Source organism: Fundulus heteroclitus, chromosome 2, assembly GCF_011125445.2.
Source record: "Fundulus heteroclitus isolate FHET01 chromosome 2, MU-UCD_Fhet_4.1, whole genome shotgun sequence".
Classification (NCBI taxonomy): domain Eukaryota; kingdom Metazoa; phylum Chordata; class Actinopteri; order Cyprinodontiformes; family Fundulidae; genus Fundulus; species Fundulus heteroclitus.
Genome location: NC_046362.1, coordinates 21,861,063 through 21,888,291, shown reverse-complemented (window position 1 = coordinate 21,888,291; position 27,229 = coordinate 21,861,063). Strand labels below are relative to the sequence as shown.

At 39.8% G+C, this 27,229-nt stretch overlaps 2 protein-coding genes and 1 long non-coding RNA gene across 3 annotated transcripts in view; 1 reads left to right on the top strand and 2 right to left on the bottom strand.

The window, feature by feature from the left end:
- Nucleotides 1-474: 474 nt before the first annotated feature.
- Nucleotides 475-9,304, bottom strand: sinhcaf (SIN3-HDAC complex associated factor). The gene is made up of 6 exons (XM_012876089.3): nt 9,145-9,304; nt 5,568-5,695; nt 5,357-5,456; nt 3,735-3,858; nt 3,495-3,645; nt 475-1,258 (listed from the first exon to the last, which is right to left on the bottom strand). Exons 2-6 carry the CDS (start codon nt 5,693-5,695, stop codon nt 916-918), a joined length of 846 nt encoding a protein of 281 aa, XP_012731543.2. The 5' UTR covers nt 9,145-9,304; the 3' UTR covers nt 475-915.
- A 4,510-nt stretch (nt 9,305-13,814) lies between these two features.
- Nucleotides 13,815-27,229, bottom strand: part of LOC105935582 (DENN domain-containing protein 5B) — a 33,970-nt gene continuing 20,555 nt past the window's right edge. Inside the window, exons 15-21 of the mRNA XM_012876080.3 lie at nt 26,731-26,876; nt 23,955-24,076; nt 20,372-20,556; nt 20,139-20,221; nt 19,718-19,844; nt 19,399-19,573; nt 13,815-15,057 (exon numbers count right to left, since the gene is read on the bottom strand). Of these exons, the coding sequence (XP_012731534.2) occupies nt 14,874-15,057; nt 19,399-19,573; nt 19,718-19,844; nt 20,139-20,221; nt 20,372-20,556; nt 23,955-24,076; nt 26,731-26,876 (1,022 nt within the window). The 3' untranslated portion in view covers nt 13,815-14,873. The remainder of the gene's footprint in view (nt 15,058-19,398; nt 19,574-19,717; nt 19,845-20,138; nt 20,222-20,371; nt 20,557-23,954; nt 24,077-26,730; nt 26,877-27,229) is intronic.
- On the top strand, nt 18,108-18,662 carry LOC118566982. The gene is made up of 2 exons (XR_004933416.1): nt 18,108-18,559; nt 18,612-18,662. It is a non-coding gene; the product is annotated as an uncharacterized LOC118566982 (long non-coding RNA).

The following is a 27,229-nucleotide window of genomic DNA, read 5'->3' as shown; positions in this document are numbered from 1 at the left end:
GTCATCTGACCAAAACTGACAAGTAAAGAGGGAAGAAAAAAGCTAGACAAATAGAAAAATATTAGTAAAAGGATAAAAGGAAAGAAGAAAAAGAAAACAATAAAGCAGACTGATACAGCAATTTAAGTAAAAGAAGCCCCAACCAAGTGTTGACTATACTATACATACTGTAAACTTTATGTGATGTTTTAATTTTCTGCTAAACAAAATCTTAAGTTTTCATTAGCTGTAAGCCTTAATCTTCAAGATTAACTAAGGACTGAAATATATATACCCTCATGAAGAATGAATTCATACAAAATACAAGTTCCACTTTTTTAATTAATTTACTGAAATAAATTAACTTTTCTCTGATATTCTAGTCCATTGAGACCGCGCCTGTGTCAGCCATAAATATGTATGCTTAGAAGATATCCACAGTGATAATGGGTTCAGATGTGTGAAATGTTGAGTCATAAATTTCAAGTAGCACCGTTTTTTTATTATTATTATTATTATCTGTAAATGAGCGAATGTATTGCGTTTTCAGAATGAAATCTGCAAAAATTTACCAGCAAACCGGAGCTCCAGCATTTCATCTAAGGTAGATCAGTAACACCACAGATGACGGTCCATCATCAGCATGGTTCAAAAAAAAAAAATCAAACACAACAAAAATAAAAATACAGAACGAACAGAGAAGTCCATAAGTTACAGTTCAACCATAATTAATAAACAATCCTCCGGCGTTATCACCGGGGGAGACCAAATATGTTTTAGCTGCTTTGTTGATTGAAGGCAATCTGAGGCAACTTCGTTCTGTAAGTGCTCAGGAAAAAAAAAAAAAGAAAAAAAAATCCATCCCAAGATTTCTTCAGAACGTTGCCAAATGAAGGAAAACGAAAGGGGGGGGGGGGGGGGTGGGGGGTCTGTGTTTCACCAGCCTACCTCCATCACCTCCCCACTGCTGGTTGGAGGTGCTGTCACACATAGCTTAACAGGCTCTGCATTTTCCTCACCCGTAGGCGTCTCCTTAACCGCCTCCTCCTCCACATGGGATTTATCCACCCCCATTTGACCCTCCTCTACCTCGACCTCCTCCTCCTCCTCTTCCTCCTCCTCCTCGTCTTCCTCCTCCTCCTCCTGTCGGTGCGGCTGCTGCTGCTGCTGTTGCTGCTGCTGCCGCTGCTTGTTGCGGCAGCAGGGTTTGAACAAATGGGGGTCGATGAGCACCTCCCCGAAGCGGCCCTTGTAGATTATTCCACAGCACACCTTTTGCCTGCAACAGAGAGCGAGTTCACAACATCAGACGCGTTGGCGGGAAACCAGGACGATCAGAGCCCGCGCGCGTTAACAGGCCGCAGTTATAAATGTAACTGTGAAAAATCGGTGTAAGTCAAAAGCGTTTTCGTCAACTCTTGGATCAAAACGAGGCGCTCAAGCATTATTTTCTTTAAAAATGTTTAAATACATTCAAGAAATGTACTTTATTATTAAATTCCAGATTTAAATCTTCTATTTCCATTAGATTTTTTTAACCCTGTTTGAGTCTATGTTCAAAACAAATGCCAAAAACAGCAAATGTTTCTGAAACCTAGCGGATAAAAAGAGAAAGTCTGTCATTTTCTGCTGGTAGATTTCACATCTTGGTTTTCTAACTTATATACAAAGCAGTCAAAAACGTATTGGCCTCCCTACAGATTTTTCCTTGTTTTTGCTTTTCTGACACAGTTTTATGCTTCATATCGTCAAACAGATTATTATATCAAACGAAGACACCCTGCAAGGCAGCTTTGAAATTAGGATTTATCTTTTATTAGGGTCTCTGTGTGAAAAGTAATTCCAGCCAAAACCCACAAACAAGGCATCAACTGATTGCAATAACTGGCAATGAGTCTTTTACACCTCTGTAGAGAAATCTTGAGCCGTTCCTCTTTGCTGAATTATTTTTCATTTTGCTTAATTAAAACATTACGAACAGCCTATTTAAGCTGGTGCCACGCCATTTCAATCGGATTTTGAATCTGGAGTGTGATTGAGCCATTACAACAATATTTAAAATCACTCTGGGGCGATTTCGCTGGTGTGCATCTTTTTTCCTGCTGTATTACCCAGGTTTTCCTGGGCTTGAAATCACTCACTGATGGCTGGGAATTCTCCTACAGGATTGCAGAGAGCAGAATTCATGGTCCCAATGACAAGGAATCAATGACTGCAAATCTTCCAGCTCGTTAAGCAGCAAAGCAGTGCCAGACTCCACCATGTTTGACTGCAGGGATCTTGTTCTTTTTCTGAGATGCTGTGTTAATTTAATGCCAGATGTAAGAAGACTCACACCCTCCAAATAAGTGATTCAGGAATTTACAGGTTTAGCAATAGTCAGGCCTTGGTTTAAATTGTAAAAATTAAGGCTTTCCAAAAACTGTGATTGATTCTAGTCCCTCCCTTCATTATTTAACAACAAAATAGGTTTACATATATAGCCAGGTTGCTTTGGATAGATTTTTCTCTCAACTTATATTTGCCTCATATTAGATTTTATTTGACATTCAGAAGAATTTAACAGGTGTAGCACAAAGGGAAAAACAAAGATCTGTAACTGGCAAAGTACTATGTATATATATATATATATATATATATATATATATATATATATATATATATATATATATATATATATATATATATATATATATATATATATATATATATATATATATGCATACATTGCATATATATGCAAACACTGGCTGCAGTGCATTACTGTCACTGTCACATGACAGAACATAAACTGCATGACCAACCTCCTCCCGTCTCCCTCTTGAAACACAGGCACAAAGGCCAACTAGATGGAAATAAAAATTGGTTGTTAATATCGGCCCAGTTTTACTTATTGAACCGACACCGATATGCTAAAAAACGACTAACATCGACCGTTACCGATGTTAGTGTCGACAGATCGTGCATCCCTACTTCAAAACGTTTAAATAACTTCCAGTGAGAAGAAACAAGTTGGTAAAATTATCAGGATAATATTTTTAGTTAGATCTAATTCAGTCTAACAAATACACTAAATAGGATACAAAAGAACAAAATTAGGCCTCTTACATTACATGCAGTAGCACTATCCTTCATGTACATAATTTCTTGCCTTATTTTCACAGCAAATTTCAACAGTTATTAGATGTGAAGAGAAAAGGTGAAAGGGAAAACTTGTACTTAAATCACAGCTGAACTGTAATTACCTAAACTAACAAAATATTTTTTTCGTTTCTTATAAAGACTGAGGGAAACATTTGCAGCATGGGGCATTAGGGGGGCATTAGGGGGGCTTCACGAGCGTTTAACTGTTGACCATGATTATACCTCTTTGAAAGAGCATCAGAGATAAGGATGAAAGGGAATAATAATCAGAGGAGCGTTGGGTTGGCTGTCAGCTTGTGAAAACACTTTGGTGCTTTACGAGGCGTAAAGCTGTGGAATATGTGAGTGCATGTTTCAGCATCAGCGTCTACCTCTTCCAGTAGGTGAGATCCAGAAAGGAGAAGACCGGGGAGCGGCTGGACCCCGGGTTCAGCTCCGTGTCGGAGCCGTCGTCGGACAGGTTGCTGTAACAGGGAGACTGGGCTGGAGAGGCGCTGGAGGTTGTGCTGTGGGCATCTGAATCTGGTGAGCAGGAAGAAAGCACAGGAGCGTGTTATCTCGAACAAACTCAACCTTACATGTGACAGCGAATGGTAGAAGTCGAAACTAACTGTGTCTTTTAAGCTCCTTCTGCAGCCTGCTGATCTGGCTCGGCCGAGCTTTCTTGGAGACAGTTTTGATTTTCTTGGGCCTGGATGTTATCTTTAGGCTGGGGCCTCCTCTGGCATCAACGACCTGCACATAAGAGTCATTTATGTTTCATTATTATTGTAGGTTTTCCTTTATTCAGTGCCCATGCAAACGGATTTAATTGGTTCACGTTTTATCATGTTACAACCTCAAAACTAACATATTGTAAAAGGGTTTTTATGTGACAGACCAACACAGTTCAATGTAATTTAGAAGTGGAAGGAAAATTGTGATGGTTTCCATTTTTTTTTTTTTGTTTAAAGAATATGTAAAGGGTCTTTGAAATATGAATATAACGCCATCTACACCAATAAACTGTAGCTCTGTTGTTTGTTTTAGGTTGCCAGTACATTCTCAAACCCAGTCTGAAGTCTTTTAGTCTCTGACAGTTTTTCTTTTTCCTTTATCACCCCCAGATATGTGGAGCGTACAGATAGCAGCTGTCCAGTCAACAGTTTCTGTCACCTGAGCTGTGAACCTATGCAGCTCCTCCAGAGTCACCATCAGCCTGTCAGTTTAGATGGACACCCACACCTTAGTAGATTTGCCGTTGTCCCATCCTCGTTTGATACTCAGAAGCTACGTTTACGTGGACAAAACTAATCAGACTAAAGAGGTGATCAGAATTAAAATGCGTCATGTAAACAAGCCAATCGAAATATTCTGATTGGATTAAGCTCAATCAGAATGAAATTGAAATGAGAATGAGAGGAGTTGTTTATGATAATCCAATCAACATGCAGATAAACGCTTGTTGGGCTCAAGATATTCCGAATGTGGCAAGCTGACCCGAGTGCGCACGTGCGCCCGAAGTAATTGTGACGTATTTCCGCGTTGGTGAGTGGCAGAAATACATCGGGAAGCAAAACTGTCGAAGCTCCCGATACAACCTTCATGTTGGAAAGAATAAAAGAGGTCAAAATTGTTGCTTACTCAGCAACGTTTGAACAGTCATTAGAACATTGTGCAAGTCCAGCCTGGGCGCTGACTCATATAATACTGCTTTGTTTACTATTTTTTGTTGTTTAGCAAAGACTGAAGTACTTCTGTGTTTTTTTAGGGGAATTTGATAACTGCACGTCAGAGTAGTTCTATTCTGAATAAACCCAGGTGCATTTACACGCACATTCTGATCGGATTAATTGATTGTGTGCCCATATAAACGGTACAATCCGATTATTTAATCCGAATACATTTTAAACCGATCGTGAGATTTTGTGCATGTAAACCTAACTAGATAGTTCATTAAATAGATATTATTGTGTAACAAACCCTGCTTTAAACTTCACAACATCTATCAGCATCTTTCTCAAGTGTTCTTTGCTCTTCAAGAAGCTATGTGTTCCCTAATGTTCTCCAACAAACCGGTCTTTTTTAAGGTTTAAGGGGTAGATTGATAAATAAACATGATTGAAAATCCTGAATCACTTTATTTCTCTTCAATACTTTGTGCAGGTGTATCACATAAAATGTGTAAAACATGGGGTATAAATACTTTTGTAAGCAACTATAATATCAGAACGCCAATGTCCCACAGACTTACATGGTTCCAGTTTTTCTTGGTTCCCACCGGTAGCTTTTTCCACCGTTTCACAAGGAGGACGCAGGCGTTACAGATTTCCCCAGATCTGGTTTCACTCAAACTGTAAAAACAGTTTGTTAAAAGTCAGGATGGAATTCCATATAGACATAAAACAACTAAAAGTATACGTGAAGTCTGCACAACACAGCACCTGTTCAGCCGTGTCTCTTACCCAAAACAGCTCCTGAAGTCCTTCTCATACCGCTTGCTGTCTGTGAAACGGGAGCTGGAAGACTTGGCCCGGCAGATGCAGCAGCCTTCCAAACTCCGGTACATTTTGGGCTTATGAAAGCCAAACATCTGCGCCCAAAAGACAGATATTTACATTTTCACACCTCCCTCATCAATGTTCCTCGTGTGTAGACTGCAGGGTTGAACATTCTAGCATGAGCTGGATCTTAGAAAATAACATCAAAAGAAACCATTTATGCTTAATGTAATTAATAAAAAATGTATTTCATAATAAACATCGTACGCGGTTAGAGATACTGGTGAAGCATCTCGCCGCTGTGACCCACATGGTGGAAGTAGGTCAACAGTCAGACGGCGTGTCAGACAGATAATGTCACCATGCTGCGCTCACTGGATTCATGCAACGTTTTGGAAACTCCTGGCACGCGCCGAGCCTGCAGGCAAGGCTGCACATCACGCGAAATCACACTCACGCACCAGCGTGAAAATTTTTGTTGCATTTTTGGCTGCAGGAACGAGCACGTGCAAAATGAAGGGGTGTCTGCTGGAGGAGACTCGGAGCACCCATAAGCGTGCAATATGCAGAAGTGCACGCTGATTTATGTTGCTAGGCAAAACGTAATCTCCCTGCACACATGTGGACCAACTGCGGCAAAACTGGGAGCCGCGCCCCCCAGACTGGATTTTCTTCTTTTTTTTTCCTGCCATCAGTCCTTGGGGTCTTCTGACAGTGCGTTGCCACACTGAGAATGCAGAGATGACAAAAATTCACAGACCCCTCACTATGCTGCTAATTTCAAATATGCCCTTAAATTGAACGGTAGACTTAAAAAAAAGTGATATTTAAGAGTTTTGCGCTTTATTTTTGACAAAGTTTGATTGAATGAGAAATGATGCAGACTGCTGGTACCTGATTTGCTGCTCACCGCTGCTCAGAATAATTGACTGATTCTGTCAGATTATTATGTTTTTGTTTGACTGGTTTATTAGGAGTCCTAATAATTTAATAGTCCTATCCCATCAGATAAAAATCACTGTTTGAAAATGTATTTTTAAAAGTCTTTGCCAATTGGCAGTAAATACATTTTGTTCATTGTATCAGTTTCTAGCGTAGAAAAATTTAGTTTTACAAAATTCTAAGAAACTACAGAGAAGATGGCCTATTTTTATGCAGACAATTGTGTTGATGGGTTAATAGAAAAAAGTAAAAGATTGTTATAATCAAAATTTAAAAAAATATATTCTGCAAGAAGTAATCTCAATTTAAACATCTGCTTTAAACATCTAAGTCTTCCCTAAAACCAGATTGGCATACACAGGGTGTACACAGTAAATTTACAGCTGACAATCAAAATATATCTGCGCTCAACACGCAAGCACATTGAAGAAATCTAAAATAAGAAGAACATTAACCTTTGTACAAAGAAAAAAAACTCTAACAAGGGTTAAATGATATGGAACCTTACAAGCACTGTCACCACGCAAATCCTTTTAAATGTTTGGGACACTTTTTTTTACATACATTACGTCTGATAGCATTTTGAAACAACCAGTGTTCTGTATAGCTAAGAAATATATAAAAAAATATTTGATGACAACGCATTAAATATGCAGAATAGCTCTGCAAACAAATATTATAGACACATCCTAGAGCTAAATTTAATTTAAATGTCCAAAAGGCAGCTTTTGGACATTTATATAATTTTTAATTAACGATGCAGATGCAAAACATACTATATACAACCATAACTAACAATAAAAAATAGAGAGGATAAAACAAAACTAAAGACAGGCAAAAACAAACATAATAATAATAATAATTATAATTATTATTATTATTATTATTATAGTTAACTATAATAGTTGTATTATTATTATTATTAACTGTTATGCTTACAATTATTATTATTTACATACTGCTACTATTAATTATATAAGGAAAACATTACTACTAATAGGAATAATAAAAATCAACATTATTATTATTATTATTACCAAACCTCCTTTTCTGGTTTGCATGTTACTACTTCAGCTACTGCTGCAACGACTCCTACAATTGTCACTACAACTATTAATACTGATATTATATTAAAATAAAAATGACAAATATTTTATCTCCAAATCCGATCACTGCACTTGTTTTATTACAACACAACTATAATATTTGTAATATTACAACAATACTACTACTACACATAATAATAATAATAATAATAATAATAATAATAATAATAATAATAATAATAATAATAATAATATATTTGGATATTTTGTAGAATATCTTTAAATCAGCTCACTGCTATGTATTCTCTGTGTAATGGCCTACAAGTAGATCTGTTTTTCATCTCCCCGTCGGCCTTCTGTAAGCCACAGACGATCTCTGCAGCAAAATACAGTACGTGACGCAACTCAACATGGCAACACACTTCAAAGGCGGAGGCAATGTGGAGAAGGGGGTGTGATGCGATTTTCCGCAAAAGCAGCAATTTAAACCAGCAAAGTGTAACAAACCCCGCTGAAAGCTGTCTCTCCTGCGTTAATCGCACGCTAACCTCGTGGAACAATCACAAGGTCACGCTTGTTTTCACCGAGAGAACAAGCGCCCGTCGCTGAAATTTCACCGCCCACTCTCCAGCGAGGAAGCATGGCATGCCACACGACCTGCTTCTTGCGCACCCATTTTATGACGACCGTCCTCTGCTCGACGATGCCCGACTTCCCCACGTCGCTCCAACTTCGTGCGGGCCGACAAAAAAAAAACTGAGAGCAGCGCGTTTCCAGATCAACTCGCCTCAATTCGCGCAGTTAAACAAGACATCTTTTTCAGAAAGCTGTAATTTGATCTTTACTCTTTGTTGTTCCACGGCCGCGTCACCGCAGCCGTCCACGATCCAACTAAACATGTGCGCAAAGTTCAAAGCGGCTATCTTGGTCTCTTCTCGTGGGGATTTTTGCGCAAAATACACATTTTATTTGAGGCAGTTTGAGCACCATGAGGCGTTCACGGACAGTTTGCGTTTAGCAGGAGGTGTTTTGATGACAGCGGCGCCCGCGTGTTGAGACGCATCTCTACTCCCGGGTGGGCGTGAGAGATTCAACTTGGCACCGATGTGTACGGCAGACCAAAATGCGCACAGTCTCAACATACTGCACTGCAATCCCACTTAAAATTGCCTCCAAAAAAAAAAAGGCTTTAAAAAACGACTTTCGTTCAAGCACACCAGAGATAGAATAAGTGATTCCCTCGCGCAGCCTCATGCACCAATAACAACAGCGACGACGTGCCTCGCGTGTCTGCATTTCAACAACCCATTCTGATCCACAGCTTCCTCCTTATTCCACCTTTTCCCCCCCTCACCACACTTTCTCCCCTCATTTCGACCATCAATAACTGGACCTACATCGTACCGTGCCAAGAAGGCCCCAAAAAAACAACAGCAATTGTTCAGACAACTCGAAGCTTGATTTTTTTTTTTTTTTTTTTTACACACATAAAAGCGCAGCAAAGACTTTAAAAAAACGCACCAAAACAAATAGGAACCGCTTGCTGACGTTACCTTGTCGGAAGTTTGGCGAAGCTGACACAAAACAAGTATCCGCGAAGAGCGTCGTAAGGATGTAAGTACTGGGAAAAACCAGCCCGCATCAGTAAACCCGCTCTCTTGTTGATGTCTGCGCTTGAGGACGGGACTGGATAGTTGTGAAGCCACTGCGCCTGCGTCACATCCACACCTCCATTTCGGAGTAGAGCGCAGGGCCCCCTCTGTATTTTTTTTTTTTTTTTTTTTCTTCAATCAAACTATTTACATAAATGACGTGTGACGTAGGCGTGCGTCTGCGCTCGGCTGGCCTTATAAGGATGGGAATATTACGCGGGAACAGGGGGCTCGGCCCTGGTTGCTATGGCACATTGGAGAATGTAAGCAAAGGGGCGGGGCTTGTTGTTTTACTACTGAACGCCAGATGGCTCGTCTAGGGGCCTGCAGGTTTTCAGGAGACTCGGCGTCTATCGCCGAGATGAGCTTTGTTGATTTAAAATGCGCTGGAAAACAACCAGATTAGTGTTAATTCAAAAGGTGGGTAAAGTTTCCTCTACAGGCTAACCGAGCGGTCAGGAGCAACCATCAGTCAGTCAAATGCATTGTTCTTTCACGGTAAAGCATTTAGAATGCAATTAAAGGAGAAATTAGGACCCTTTCACTGATTAGCCTAAATCAAAAAGATTAAATAGATAAACCACAAATATGAAGTGCTTTGCAAAATGATCCATACCCCCCATTTTTTTACATTAAGCCTGTGTATTTTATTTGGGTTTTACATGATAAACACAATGTAGCTCATGATTGTGGAGTGTAAGGAAAAGGAGATGTGATTTATTTTTTAATTTTTTAGTTATTTTAATTCAAATCTGGAAAATTTGGAGTGTAATTTATTCAGCGCCTTTAAATCTGCCGCAGCTTTAAAAAAAAACTGTGCAACCTTGGGACTTCAGTGGTGTGTTGGAGGACATTAGTGAACGAACATCATTGTGAAGAATAATGGACACAGCGGACAGGTCAGCGGTGAAGATGCAGATTCTAAATTAAATCCCATTAAGAACATCTACGTTTGGGGTTGGTATGTGACAAAAGATGAAAGTCAAAGTGGTATAGAAACATTATAAGGCACCTTAAAAAACAAACATATACGAAACTGAAATAACAGAAGGTGCATAACCCTAACAGCTGCTCTGTGTTTTATTAGGTTGTTGCAGAAATCTGTGCTGCAGTCTGTTTCTGTTTTTGATGCAGCGGTACCAATTACCTGATCGCAACAGTTAAAAAATGTTATCAAGTGGGTGTAAGGGGTCTCTGACAATCATCAGAGCTCTGTTGCTGTTGTGGCTCTGAAGCAGACGCCAGGCAAAGGGCAGGACCGCTCCAATGACCTTTGCAGCTCCCTTCACTATCCTCTGCTGGGCCCTCTTGTCTAGCAGCAAACTGCAGCTGGGGTAACACAATGCTGAGATGGCAGAATGTCACAGAGCCTCCACCACAGCTCTGCAAATCTTGCTGTTTAAGATGCTGATAGGGAAAGACATTCATTTCAGTTACCTCCGAAATTATCCTCAGTTTAGTTGCATCCAAATATTGAGAGTATTATTTGTCATTTTGATCTTAAACTCTTGTTGTACAACCTGTTTAAGAATAAAAGCAATTTTATTTTAAAATAAAATTTAAAAAACTGAAAATTGGCATGCGCATATGTATCAATTCCTTAATTGCCACGAAGCTCATAAGAGTTCTGGTGCAACCAATTACTTTCAAAAGTCACATATTTAGAAAAAATGAAGTCCACCTTTGTGCACTTTGTGTCTCATGACCTGTCAGTATAAACAAGTCCATCCAACATGAAGGAGCTGGAGCAGTTTTCTCTTGAGGAATGGGTTAAAAATCAGAGGCTGATCTTTTGCCATTTTCTGATTGAATTGCCTCACAAAGGTGGCTCTACAAAGTACTGAGGGGGAGTGAACAGTTATGTACGCTGAAGTTTTCTCTTATTTTGTTCCATTTGTTGTTTGCTTCAAAATAAACTAAAATAACTAGATATGTAACAAAATCAACACATTTTCAAAGTTGTAGGCATGTCCTGTGAATAACATGGCGCAAACTCTCAATCCATTGTAATTTCAGGTTATGAGGCAACCAAACATGAAAAATGCCAAAGGGGGTGAATACTTTCTGAGGCACTCCAGTTTTAAACAGTACATTTCTTCTGGACAACACAGTCCTATCCTAGGGGAAATTCACCTTACATGGATGCTTTTGGAACGTGGGAGGAAGATTATGTATGCAGATGGAAGCAAAATACCAGCAAATGTATGTTTGTGCTTTTTTGTTTTGTTTTTTCCAGTGTAAGAAAAATTATTTACAGTTACTATAAATCTTTTTATGCTGCAAAACGACATGGTTTAACCAATATACTTCCAGTTTTTTAAGATATATCCAAAAGAAAAACATAACAAAGCAAACAAACATTAACAAACCCCCTCCCACTTCAGAACACAAGACTAAAAAGATTATTTCTGTTTTAAAATATGATGTAATCAAGTCAAAACATTATTTCTATGGTTAAAAGTGGGTACATTTTAGTGATATGTATTTGTTTCATGTTTACATTTGTGAAAACAATATCAGACGAAATTAGTCCCTTTTCCAGTTCTGGGACTGTAGGTGGCGCTGTTTCTTCCGTCCCCCTCAAAAGAGTTTTCCCAACTATTTGTCTTTCTTTTTTTTTTTAACCACAAACCACATACAGATACCAAAGTACCAAAAAAAAAAAAAGAAAGAAACATGTATAAAAAGGCTTTGGATGAGGATACGTTTTTTAATTGCAATTTTTGGAAAGGATTTTAAACCTTTAACAAAAAAAAAAAAGTCTTGCAAAACATGGTTGTTTAGAGCCAATCTATCTAAATATGAAAGCAATACCAAACAGAATAGGAGGCTGTAAAGGAGACACAGACAGATAGGCGAAGGAAGATATCGTCAGCAAGTGAGACCTGATCAGGATGTTTCTTTGGTTTCTGATTCCATTAAAGGATATTATAATTAAACACTATTCATCCTCTTAAAGAGTTCTTCTGTTTTTGCCTTTCTTTGATCAGATCAAATCTTATTATGCAGCTCTACTGTGGGTGAAAACCAAAAAGATAACAGAGTACATGCAAAATCCTGTTATCTAATGATTAATTGAGGGGAGTTGTGGTCTAGTGGTTAGAGAGCAGGGAGCTTGACTCCTGGAGAGGCTGCAAGAATCGCCTCTCATGGGTTAAAATCCCAGAGACTTCCCCTTGTGGTCCCTGAGCAAAACCTTTCACCTGAGAATGCTCTCTGGGTGCTGTACAGTGGGATGGATTAAAATCAGAGAATGAGCTTTATTGGAATGTCTGTTGCAATGACCAAAGAAGATTATTATTATAAGTTATGAAGGAAAGGAAGCTATTCAAATCTGTTCTAATGTGAAAATGTATTTTGTCCCATTTAACCTTGTGATGCTTGGGATGTTTGGCAGTAACAACTGTCATCAAGCAGTAACTTGCAATCAGTCATTTAAGTCACACCAGAGGACTTTGGCCCACTCTTCTTTGCACAATTGTTCTGCTTCTGCCACATTGCCTAGTTTTTGAGCACAACCAACTTGTTTAAGGTAACAGCATCTAAATTAGGTTTAAAATTTACTTTGACTAGGTCACTCTAGCCCTACGACAGACTGGCGACCTGTCCTGGGTGCACCCCGCCTCTTGCCCATTGAATACTGGAGATAGGCACCAGCACCCCTCGCGACCCCATGAGGGATAAAGCGTGACAGAAAATGGATGGATGGGTCACTCTAAAACCTTAATTTCTTTCCACTCAGTGGTGGACTTGGGAGTGGGCTATGGATCATTATCCTGCTGCATAACCAAAGTGCATTGAGCATAAAGTCACAAACTGATGGAAGGACATTCTCCTTCAACATTTGCTTGTGGAGAGCAGAGCTTCTGGTTACAACCATGGCCCTCTACTGAAATACCGTTAGGATTTCAGTATTTAATATTGTTTCTTTAGGTCAATGCAAGATGTCCCTTTCTGTTCTTCTTTGTATAGCAGTGGTTTTCACACAGGAACCCTCCCATGGAGGCCATATTCCTCTCACTATCTTATTATTGAATCATGGATACTGTCCTCAGGGACGTCTGCTTATGCTAGATTTTATTCTGGCTTCTTTAGTGACCTCCTGGATGGGTCATCATAATACTTTAGGTGTAACCTTTGTAGTCTGTCCACTCCTGGAATGAAGAAATGACTTAGCCACCCTTGCAAAACTGATAAATATCAGTGATTTTTTTTCTTATCTGTGCTTAAATTTCTTTAGAATGGGGCATGATGTGCTGCTTTTGAGGAGATTTTAGCCTCCTTCATGCTGCCAACACAAGGGATTTCTTTATTCTCCAGGTGTGTCAGTAATCAGGGCAGGATGTGGCAAGTGAAACTCAAACAGAAAAATATTTAAATGTTTACAAAAGGCAAATCACATGATTTTTCGTGACGATCTGAAACATTTATGGGAGGGGAAATAAAGTAAAAACAGATGAACATTCTGTCTTTAAAGCCAAAATATTCAGTAATCTGTGATTTTTCTTTGCAACATTTTGGGCCAGGAGTTATTTGTTTCAGGATTTGTCAACAATAACATATAAAACATATCAGCTGTGTCAATAACTTTAATTTTTTAAACAGCACAAACCATGAATAACTTATTGCTCTTTCTAATCTGTATTTAATCAACAGAGACTAGGTCATAGTGGGGTACATGGTGCTTGCAGGATAGTGTATAAGACCGCATTTTCACATGTTTAACTGTTAAATTAAATGTCACATTAACATATTTTCACATTTTTAAACAAACCTGTGCTCTGTTAATCCTATAAGACAATTAAACAGCATGTCGATCTTCCACATGAGAACGTGGGTCTGCTGAAGGACCTGCTGATGCTGAAAACCTGTCACGGTGTATTTAAAAAATGGAAACAATTGGGATGGAATGGATGGAGCAACTCTGAGAGAGATCTGAAGAAGCAAAATATTTACAAAACAGACTGGTGGATAGGATTCTTGACAGATGGATAAACACACAATTAGGACACCAGATTGGATCCAACTTCGGTTTTTCATTAGCAAGAATCTGCTCAGCGCGTGACCTCAAACTAAAACCAAAAACAAGAAACATGCCAGACATGACACCATAACAAGAGCCTCATGTAACACCTTTTATGCTTAAATTATACAAGGAGAACATTACGTTTCTCGACAATATTCACTGAGATATCAAATAAAAGACGGTTAATAAGGCCTGAGCAATGACACTTCAGATTACAACACCTAAAGTAACAAAACAAACAAAGATTCTGGCCATGCATGTTTAACTTTTAAGTGCAAGCAACACAGCAGTGAATAGTTACAGTTGTTTCTAAAGTATCTTATAAGATGGATCATGTAGGCAGAGATCTTCTTCGTGTTTGATTTGATCTTTTCCTCATTTTCTCCCTTAAGGGATTTCACAGTGTAGACAAATGCAGGACTATTTCCTGGAGCAGATAGAACACATTTACATCAGTGAACAAAGCGATATGTTTGGTGCTTCAGAAGCCTTCGTCATCATCTGAGGACGTCGAGCGTGGGTTTACATTTTGTAAGAGTCCGGACGTATCCCGTCCCTCCTGCAGTTTTAAACACAACAGCTTGTGTGTATTTCCGTATCAAGGTCAGAGTTCAACTCCTTTCACCAGCGCTGCCTCCAGGGTGATGCTGAAGCCGTTCAGGGTTTGCAGGATGCGACAGAGGGAGTGCAGGGCAGCCCGGTCGCGCAGCAGAGCTCCGTCCTCGTACGTCCGAGCCGTCAGGGGACACTCTGCCAGCAGGGGGAACCACTGGGACAGGAGCCGGTCCCTGCAGAGGTGGACAATCGACCAGTAAGTGTCGTTAATACCCCAATCAAGTTTGTCATTAGACTGAAAGAAGGTTTCCTGAAAACAAAACCAACACACTGTAGTTTATCAAGCAGAAGCTAATTATAAGAAGTTATAAGAAACAGCTTTACCCACAAGTAATGGTGTGTATGATGCCTTAAAATAAGATAATATTCTACTGGAGTGAACAAATTAAACCTGCCTGGCATATCAAAGGCTCAGACCTGACAAACCCTGTAAAGGATCTTGGCTTGCCATAATAATTCTGCAGAAAGCTAATTTAGTTTGTTCAGATAATGATGCTGGAGCCCTAGACAAAACTAAGAAAATGGATCATATCACTGGAGTCCATAAATAAGTACACGGGCTCCCTTTGTGTAAAAGGATAGAATTAAAAATTTTCATGGTCGGTAAAACAATGAATGATCTTGGAGCGGCTAGTCAGGTATGAACCATTTGGTATCTTAGAGACCTGCTCACTCAGGGTTTCCAGACCCAGAATAAGGGGAGACAGCGATTGTTTTATGCTCTTCAGCTCTGGAAATAAAGAAACTATCAGCTCATTTAAATCATGACTGAAACCTGTATTGTTACAGTAACTGCAGCTTCCTCACAAATCTTGTTTGTTTTTCTGCACTGTGCCACCATTCAGCGATAATCTTCGCTAGCAGTGGTGGGCACAGCTAACCAAAATTTTGCTTCACTAACTCATATCCCACAAACAAAAATATCAGCTTCCCTACCACTAAACCGATGATAAATAAGGAAATGAGAGGAAGCTAATTGTAGCCGCTAACCTCAAACCAACGGCTGTCTGTCACACACATCTTCAGATAAAAGATGCTGCATGCACACAACGCATGGTGAACGCGCACAGCGCTGCATGTTTGAGGAGACAGCTGTTTTAGATCAGGATAAATTACTTTAACATTTTAACTTTAACATGGCAGTGGAAGCATTTGAGAAGAATATTCCATCTCTCTTTGTCCAGGCAGCAACTTAAAAAAATGGTGTGTGGGCTGGAAGCCAGTGTTGCCAGTTCTTGCGAGAGAGAGAAAAGCAACCAGCTCTATATAAACAAATAAGCCTAAAAGAACTCCAACAGGAAACCCACCACACCGTAATACAGCAGCCACTTGTAAACAGTATAAATAAGGAGCCAGTGTTTTGTACGGAAGTGTTGGAAAAATAAAAGAGTCGTAGCGACCCAAAAGCTCAGCTCCGAGTTCAGTTTCCTTCCACCTCATTTGGTGCCAATAACAAACCCAGAAAGCTTGATTACACTACTTATTAAATAGGACAGCCATAACACTTCTATCTGAACAGTTCAAGACCGCAACGGGATCTTGATCATGTGCAGATAACAAAAGAAGACGTCACACAGATGTGGATGCTGGTGTCTCTGTGTTGTTGAGCAACGGGAGACAACAATCTTAGGACCACATCATAACAAGAAGAAGAAAGGTATGAGGAAAACAGCACAGCTGTTAACAATGATATTTGTGGAGCCCTGACTGCTACTGATGTAGAGAAGTCTTTAAGGATGTGTAGTGAGAGTCAGGACAGTGACGTAAACGACGGATGAATATCTTGTGAACGTTAGCCTACTTACAGGTATCGAAACCCAAACTAGTGGAAGCTAAGCGCTCCGCAAACAGTTTCTAAATTTATCGGGAACAATAATGCGCTGAACAAAAAAGTTATTTCTGCAGTTATCTGTTTGCAGATTAGTGCAACTGTGCCGACCACTGTTCACTAGACACAAACATCAGACAGCAACAGACGCTCCACTGAAAAAGCAGCCCGCTGAGCTGATAGCAGACTTGGAGAAAAGGCACCTAGACTCTCTCATCATTGTTTTTGGGAGTTTTAATATCACAAAGCTCTCTTATGAGCTTCCCAAATGATACGGCATATTACAGTTTTTATTGATTGCTTTGACGCAGCAGTCAACTCAAAACCCACATTTTTCAAAACAGTTAACACAGAAGCCTAAGCAGTGGCAACAATGGTCAAAATTACACATTTTGTTTGTAAAAGGCTCCAACTCTGCCAAAACATTTAAAATATGAACCAAAAGCAAATTTTGCCCTCAAACAACACAACCTGCACACCAATGTATGAGCCCTTCTAATCATTCATTACACAAAGAGCAACAAAATACAAAATACCACACTCAATGTGAATCAGTGCAGCATTGCTGGTTCATTGTAGCCAAAGACTGTACGCAGCTTACATGTCACTGTCATTTGTAGTCAAATTTGCCTTCTTGCAAAAAATGGATCCAGACTCAGATATGCTGTGATCCAAATTTTATTGATTATGCATTCTATTTTTTTTTTCAGATTGTGGCTACAAATGAAATATTCCAACAGAAGATACCAGAGCTGTCTGTGTCTTCTAGTCTCTTCTCTCTTGACGAATAGGCCACATGGCCTCATCTTCATCACACTCCCTTGCGATGCACCTAGGGAAAAATCTTCTTGCATGCCTGATCCATCCTTTACATGACTCTGCATCTATATCATGGGCAGCAGCAGACATTGCATTGAGCAAAGGCATCTGCTCATAGGGAAGGTGATCATATACCTTCCATCTCCATGCACTGAAGAATTCCTCTATAGGAACAGATAGAGATGTATATACTGTATAGCAGCAATACCTGCTCTCCCGTCGAAAAACTCTTACAATAGATGCAACCGTGTTTCTATTGAGAACAGCTTGGACTCTTTGCCCCACCCCTCTAAGTGAAAGGCCGTGATTTACCACAATATCAATCATAGTTTCCTGAATTTCATCTGTAACTTGAGCCCTTCCAGCTACACCGCCACCTCGCACACGGATTCCTCTTCCTCATAATCTTCTTCCCCTGACCCATCTACCTCTTACTCTGACTCTCATCTGCCTTAGACCATTCATGCTTGCAAAGAACAACACACAACATGGCACCTTTTACGTAAAGCCTGCAAACTGATTGCAAATTGAAAAATTGTGTAATGAAGTGTCAATCAGGTGCTTCAGTGATTTCATTCCTATCAAGAAGTTTCTAAGAGTATTGATATTTTATTTCTTAAAAATCTTTTATTTATACAGGTTAGTCCCTTGAGACTCAGCCTCTCATTTACAAGAGAGACCTGTTTAAACACATAAAAATACAACAATTTACGACAGCAATTACACATTTAAAAGTGTCCCAACTTATGGCTTAAAATCTCATGACAAAAGTACAATTTCCTATAGACCCTATCTCCAGTCCTTTTAATGAAGTGTAACCAGACTGGATACAGCTTCAGGTCCTGCTGTAGTGTGCTCCAGCTGGAGGGGCCTGAGAAGGAGAAGGCCTTTTTCCACAGCTCTGTGTGAAATGCTGGAACTCTGAACAAAATGTAGTGCTATAAGCGATTGTTTGTTTTGCATCTAAAGTACTGAGACAAGTATGGTGGCACCATATGAAGAATAGATTTAGAAAGCAACAAATACCAGTGCAAGAGTCTGCGCATATGTAGTGAGGGCTGGCATACCAACGAGTACAAGGTGCAGCGGTGAGTAGTTTTTACTGTCTGTGATGAATCTAAGCGCTCCATGACACACAGCATCTATCTCTATAGTCTAAAACCCTCACGAAGGTGGCCATTAACATACATTAATGTGTGGTTTAGCTCATCCAAAAACAGGTGTAAATTAAAATAAAGGATTGGGTCTGCAGGACCATGAGGGCCAGAGACAAGGCAGCTAACATCTCTGCAGACCCCACGCATCCTGCATGCAAACTGCTTACTTTTCCCTTCAGGTCAGCACTACAATATGTTATTTACAAAAAACAGCTGCCAGAGAGACAGGTTTTGTCCAAATTCCTTGTTTGTGTCACAAACTTGGGGATTAAAGCTGATTCTGATTCTGAAAGTCAACAATTCTTTTATTAACTCATTTCTATCCAGTTTTGGCTGTTTGTTTATTTTATATTAGACTTTTTACCGCTCTGAATCTGGTAAGATTTCCATACAGACCACTCTTTTTAGAGATTAAACTGCATAGAGACGCTACAAAACTTTCTTGTAAATCCTCCTGAGCCATAAACTATACAGTGAACATTTATCAGAATTACATGATTACAAATGGTCTTTTTATGTAATTAAAAATGTTATGTAATGTTTATGTAATTTTTTATGCATTAAGATTTTGAATTTCAGATCTGGATTCATGGATTTGGACCTCAATGCTTGTTTACACAGCATACACATATACACCGTATAGCTGGACGTGAAAGACATGACATCACAGCTTTTTTAATATATTTTTATGTACAAAAAAGACGGCTCACCTTATTCCCAGGCAGACAAACAGCTGGAACTTTCCTTCCTTCCCGATGTTCCGGGGGGAAGAATTGATGGCGTGGACGTAGCGGCACAGCGAGTCACAAGGCGGACCCCTCGGTAGCGTCGATCCATGCAGGTCGCCCATCTGATCGTTTGTTTCCATACAAAGCACTGCTTTTTCTATGGCAAAAAGGTTTAGGGTTTTAGTTTGGAAAACAAAACACACAGTCCTACTTTGCTGCATGGAACCTGTGATGAAACAGTCCCACTGACTGCCACTAGACAGAGAGCAGCACAAACTCATAGTTGGAAGAACTTTCTTACCCACAAAATCCCAAACAAACACGTTCCTCTGGAAAAGTCGGCTGGATCTGAACCCTTGGAGGAGGAACTTCTCTAAAGCGAGCACCAATCCTCCTTCACCACATAACAAGACCGTCAGGTTCCCCCTCTGGGATAACACAATAAAAAAGGTATAGTAAGAAAAATGCTGTTTACTCTTGTACAAGCAAAAAGAAAAAAAAAAAACGTTTTAAATTAATCTCCAGATTAACAGGGCTTTCCTCATAGACACGTGAAAAAACAAGGCTGAGTGAAGGAGGTAATGAACCGTGTTTGGGAGGAAAATAACACGTTCGGGATCTCTGCTCCTCTGTGAATTAATCAGCTGCCAGCCTTTCAGTTTAACTGAACCACGATGTTAAATGGACGCATCAGCCGTGATGACATTATCCCAGAAACACACCTCCTGCTCGGGTTTGTGGAAATGTTTAACAAGGTTGTTGGCCGCCTCCCTCAGGTCCTCCTGTACCTCAGCAGAGTGCATTCCTGACGACAAAAACAGAAGTATGAGCATCTTTACTGTTACTGTGAGAGAAAAAAGGGGGACACCGGAGCATAATCTGTTGTTGTGGTGACGCAAACAGACAAGTAGGTCAACTATTGTGCTTTGAATGCGCTTCTTCGTCGGCAACGTACTGCTCCGGCCGCTGAGCGATCCCAGCACTGTCCGGACGCTCTGAGACGGAGACGGCAGCTCCGGAGGAGTTCCCGACCACCTTCCAGCTTCCTCCTCGGCTCCAGGAGACACCAGCTGACCGATGAGGACTCTCTCCAGGCTGCCGTCCCCTACGCCTTTCCCCAGCCATCGGCCACACGGAAACCTGCCGAGGGAAAACGTTTATTTTCATCACATATAAGAACCAGCTGGATGCAGGTCAGGTAGCATTGTTTATTTAGTGTGAGTTTATTTTCTTCATGATACTAGGAGATACATTCACAGACATCATATACGTAGACGAGTCATAGGGCGCAGGTTTGCACGTCAAGGTCATCGCCATATTGTATGTGGCAGAAAAAAGTTGAGTTCTGTTATTGTGAACGTGAATCAGAAAAGATGCGTCATTCCTGTGCTGCATGGAAATGTATTCTGGCTGATTTCACTACTTGTGTGTGTGTGTGTGTATATAATATATATATATATATATATATATATATATATATATATATATATATATATATATATATATATATATATATATACATTTGTGTGTGTATGTGTTATGAATATAAGGATCAATTTGTTAAATCTAAACATTTTGGTCTTCATTATTTCATAAAACTGTGTCACATGTGAACCTTTAGGAACCGACTTTTTGGGGAAGTATTAAAGAGGTAAAATTAATAACATGAGAAAAAAAAGTCCTAGGTCAATAAAGTAAAAAAAAAAAATACACAAAAGTGATAATGTTATGAGAAAAACGTCATATTATGAGAATTAAGGGGGAACATTTCCAGAATAGTCACAGTTTGCAGAATTGTTTCACTCCTGGAGTAATAGGGCCAGGTTAGATTATTTTAAATATTTGTATTCTTTAGGAGAATAAATTCAGGAGAATGAAGCTAAAGGGATACGAAAATAAACTTGTAATATTACAAAAACAAAAATACTACGAATACAAAGTATATTCAGAGATTAAAGTCCCTCTGATGCTGTTTAAGTGACTGAGTAACTGCAGATTTGCCACATTTAAGATGGCGGACGCTCTGACGCATCGCAGCATAGGCAGAACCCGCCCAACGACGCGTCTACGTATATAATGTCTGGATACATCAGTGGTTCAGCAAGTCTTGTGTTTTTGGTACTGAATACAGATTAAGGCTAATTTGCCATCAGTTCCAAACGTGCATTAAGTGCTTTATGTTGTATCAAGCAGCTCTTTGTTCAGAGGGCAGAATCACAATAAAGATCTGTAAAATGCCTTAAAAATCCATCTTTTATTGCAGCTTCATAATATGACACCAAAAAAAAATTGGAAAGCTCCAACCTCTTAATTTGAGCGAATGGATGGAAAATGTTTTGAAATATAGCTTGTAACAAAACTACCAGTGACACAGTTATTGGTACACCGTCTGGCAACCTTACGCCAGCAGGACAGTGCTTAGTCTTCTAAAGGCTGGTTCACACGGCAGGATGATTAGCCCAATTTTTGCCTTGATCTTCTCCTTCCGACAGGCGGCGACTATCGGCGTGGCTCTTAAAATAATCTTAAGAGATATTCCTGCCACGTTTGGTGTGTTAAGAGTGATCGGGTCCGCTCCGTAGAACGACGAGACCGCTCCGACCTCAAATCTGGGATATTTAACATATTGGATTGTCTTACCCAGATATCCTATCCTTTATGGTGTTCCACAAGGAATAAAAACAGCTTCCAGGCTGTTGACAGTGACGCGTAGCCAATAAGAAAGTGAGGTGAGGGATTCCCAGCGAGAAAAAAAAAAAAAAAAAGCAGCTCATCTCCATATCATAGTGCAGCAAATGTAAAGCCCCCTCCCCCATTCGCGTTGTCTCCACTCCTTTAACCATTGCCTTTTCTTTTTATTATGGTTTTCTCTGTTAAAACGAGTCCACAAACTATCGCCATCGTTCTTTCTCATTGTTCGTGTTTATTAAATCTGAACTCACGTTAAATCTTGAGAGCTTTCGCATAATTTTCCGTCTGACATCTGAATGACCCAGAGTGAAACCTGTTCCTGTGTGGTGTGTTGTGCTAGCTGTCAGATGGCTACCACACACTGGATGAGCGAACCTGTATTCTGATTTTTTTTGTCGTTACGTGTGGTGTCTTTGAGGCTTTGAAAATTGGCTGATTATTTTAAAATCCTGTCATGAGAACCAGCCTTAAAGCATTGAAATAGTTTGGATCATAATGGGCCTAGTCATATATTTTGACCATAAAAAGAAAACAAAAAACCCATATATTAATCTTCAAATAGAACAATATACTGAAAGTGTTCGTCCTGATAGTGTTTACTTACTTCTTTTTGAGCCTGAAAATGTTTTTGCACCTGGTGCGATCAGAAGACATTGTGCCATCTGCCAGCAGTACTGTGGACCTATCAGAAAGCAAGATGGCGCCTTTGTATGCAACCAGAGAGACACTGGCGATTCATTGAGTCATAGTATGTGATTAGGCCGCTTTAACCAGCCTTCCATACACAAGCTCTACCATTTGTTTTGGATAATTACCCTTCTTTAACTTACAATTTAAGATTAGAGCCATATTTAAATTTAATAACTCTCGAAATTTAATATTTCGAGAGTTTGTGACATCCTGAACACTAGAATAAGTACAACCAACGCCAAAATCCTACCTGTTTTAGATGCTTCGCTAATACAACACAACTAAATCTAAACGATGGCTACATTACCAGGCCTCCGCAGAACCTTATGGGAAGGGGAGGAGGTAATTCAGCCATTTAAATCAGTTGGGGCGAAGCAGGTACACATCTAAAACATGCTGGACCGATGGTCCTTTAGGAGTGGAGTTGGAAACCTCTCTCATAAACTTCAAAACGTATCCAAGGGTCTTTGGAAAAGAAACAAATACACAGCATCAGAGAATCTTCCACGATACTGAGCAGCTGCTGTGAGGAGCATTTTCAACATCAAACCCACCAGGACTGATTGTTGCAGAAAAACTCAATCAAATCACACAGTTTCAGCTAAAACTGCAATAGAATCGATCAGACTCCAAAAATGCACATTTTAAAGGTAGGACAGCCTGTTGGCATGTAGGGAAAGTCTTGTGGTTGTTTCAAAGACTTGGTGTTCTCACAATGGCAGTGTTTGCTGCTGTTCTCTAAGCTTGAGTGAATATCTTGCCTCGCTTACAATTCATTTCACTGTGTATGGCATCTAGTTCAGCCTATTGGCTAGGATCAATGGGCCACATGTCAACTCATGTTTTGCAGCAAGGACAATACTTTTTAGAGCTACCAAGAAACGGATCAACTTAAAATTCCGTTTAATTTCCTTTAGGGGTTATTAAGTTAACTAGTTATTTTGCTAAAAACATATTTTATAAGATAGGATTTCTAACCCCACTCAATGTGCTCAAATTAAAGGTTGGATTTTTCTAAGATGACTATTTAAGGCTTTTTACACATCATTAATTAACAAATGAAGGTGACCAGCATTGTGTGTTTAACACATTTTTCAGAACTTGTAAAGTCACACTCAGAGTTCAGGGCAGGGGTAAAATCAGAGGGTAATTCTCACTTGTAGGTGTGTCCCGTGATCTCGTTGTACACCACCACACAGTCGATCAGACACTTGGCCAGCAAGCCCGAGTTCTCCTGCACTCCCAGCTGCAGGGTGCTCAGCCGGCCCAGGTTCTTGCACTGAAATAAGAAGCAGAAATCAACAGGGTAAGAGAGGATCTCTTCATATCAGGCCTACTCTGGAAACATCCTGTTGCAGACAAATGTTTTAAATGGCTATAATTTGGGAGCGCTGTAAAATTTAGGCCATGCTAAAAGAGCAACATGTAGAATGGCAGAATCCAAACATTTTAAATAAGACCTTTTTAAAGTGTCGCCATTTTCCATCAATCAAGACCCACTGAATCCATGCAGGGGTTAGCACCGGTCAGTCACAGAGCAACATAAAGGCAGAGCGTTGCTGCAGGTTTTCATTATCAAGACTTTAAAAGCTGTTTAAGACCATGATTAGCGTAATTTAAGACTCCAAAATAAGCATGTTAACTCTATAGCTTTAACCTCCTTGATAACTTCAGCAATTTAAATACAACCTTATCAAATTAAGTTTGTTTTTCAACTTATGTTAGTCAAGTGCTTTTACACCCAGATTCATTGTCTTCCCACACTATCCAGTCAGATTTATAACAGTAACAAGGACTTTTAGCCAACTACAGAAATCCCCATTTTCAAGCCAAACCTCATTAAATGCACATTTTGTTATGAGCTAGTAGTGGATAAACGTAACAAGAAAGTTTTCATTGTAATTGTCTAAGCACACACACCAAGTCTGTTTCAGCAGCAAATGGCTGATCGTAAAAGAAAAGCAAGTTAATGGAAGAATCAATGAAGGACAAACCAATTATTTCAGGGTGTTGTTCGTGAGTGATGGCGGCATGGAGCAGAATATAAACAGACAAGCTGGGGTCTCATCTTCAATAATGCTGGTGTTCCTATGGTCTGTAGTTATGAATAAACAGCTGGGTCCAAAAGTTATATTCAGATCCTCAAATATTTATGAGATGGGGATGATGACCAAAAGAACAAGATCCTCAGTGCAAGCAGCTGAAATGAGCTTCCTTCACAGGTTGGCAAGGTTTAGATCTAAGGCGAGGCAGCTCAGTCATCTGGGAGAAACTCAGAACAGAGCCGCTGATTCTCAGAATCAACAAGAGCCCTTTTAGCCATCTAATCAGGATGGTTTCTGGTCGCAAAATATGTTTTCAAGCATCTGTAGTACGTAGAGCAAGGGCTTGTTTGTAAGGTGGCAATATTTTGTTTGTGCCACCATAATTTCAACATATTAGTACAAGCTCACAGAAGGTAATCAACCCTTAAGCCTGTTACCTCTGCAACTTCCCCTCGCATAAAGAGATGACAGTGGATGGATTTACAAAGGTCATATGCAGCTAAATGTAACTTAAGACACAGTAGAGCAATCTGGACATATTTAGGATTTTTTAAGACTCAAAATTTAAATTGTTACATTTAAAAGTTTTGAAGACCAACCGATTTCAGAGTGACCAAGTAACCCGATGCACACCTTTTTGGGTCTGTGAGAGAACCTGAAGAGGACCCATGCATGCACTTTGAGAATGTGCAACCTCTACATAAGAAGGCACCGGCCGAGATTCAAGCCTAGGAACTTGTTGCTACAAAGCATCAATGTTAACTCCACTTCCACAATGCAACCCTAAACCATTATTAGAAAGCCCCAAGATACAAACAATACTTGTTGCTACAGTCAGCCATGAGTTTGAAGTTAAGTTGAGGGCTTAAAAACAAAAAAACACAAAAAGAGACCTCTGCTACTGGCAAAAGACAACTTAAACAGGCTTCCAAAGTGAAGCTAAAGTCTGCACAAGTAAGATGAATAGTGAAAATTAGAAGGAAACCCTCTCCGTCCGTCATTCTGAGGACAATTTTCACACTCCAAGATCTAAAGCACTGAACAAGAAAGCCTGAAAAAAACATTTAAGCTAAACTTTTCTTGTCTTAGAAGCAAATTGTACTTTTGGTGAGTGTTGAAAATGCTTGCATTAAAACCTACTTGTCCAAGTAAAACAGCATGCAAACTTTAACAGCGGAACATAAAACAGCTTCCAATTAATAACAAATGCACAGTAAAATACAACGTGGACTAAAACACACAGAAAGAAAAAAATTTGCATGTCTCTCAGTGAGCCTGACTTGAAAAGGATCACAAACCTGTAGCATTTCAAGAATCAAGAATAAAGAGTCAAGACTCTTTATTGGCACCATGTGCTACCATGGTGAATTTTCTGAATTAATCACTAAACACTCCCTAAATTAAACACTCAGGTCCACAGTTAATTCTGTGCAGTAATCTTAAGCCTTCATTTACAGAACTGTGCAATCAGACGTTCCCAGAGAATTTAGAGTATTCTAAATCACACTGTAATGCAAACAGGCATTACAGTGTGATTGTAACATGTAGCGGACCACAAACTGCTCAGCAGGGGCCAATAGCCCTCACAGCTTTGGTAAAGAAGCTGTTTTTGAGTCTCTTAGTTCTTGATTTGATGTTTCTGAAGCGAGTACCTTATGGAAGTGGTTTCTTAACTTTTAAGAAACCTTTTATGTAGATGGTTTTACTCAAACCGTTCTCTCTGTAGCCAGAGAAGCAGCGTAACAATGTGGCTCAGTGCCCAGACACATACTGATGCTTCACATCTCTTAGAATATTTATGGAACAGTTTATCTTGAACTCTTATCTTTACAGCCAGTGCACACGATTTGATTTTGCAGGTGGTTTTGAAGACGGGGTGAGCACAAACCTGGAAAAAGATTTCCTGCGCATTCTTTGGGATCTGTCTAACTCCTGAATCGCCCAGCTCTCCTGACACACACACCCAGGGGTTAACCGTCGCCATGGCAATGCTCAGCTTCTTCATGGGAATTATAACGACACGATACGGAATACCTAAAGAAGGAAACAAGAAGGACACCGAAAGGATTTGAATGTGTTTTTACACGCATCACAATACAATATTTACAGCATTAAAATAGATTTGAGACTCCAAACGTGACACTGGCTGAAAGGCATGGCAATAAAGCCAAATGGGTGGGGACCACTGAGCTATATAATACACTGGAGTGCTGATTTTGCCGAAAAACTGAAGTCACTGGCCGCCATCTTGCTACTCCCTACTCTCACAGAATCCCATAGGATTTGGTTGCAACAACAAGCAGTTTTCTGGCTGTGTGAAAACGTTTCACAGGTAATTCTACAGTCAGTGGATGTACTATCAACTACTAGGAAATTAGGTGCTGAAA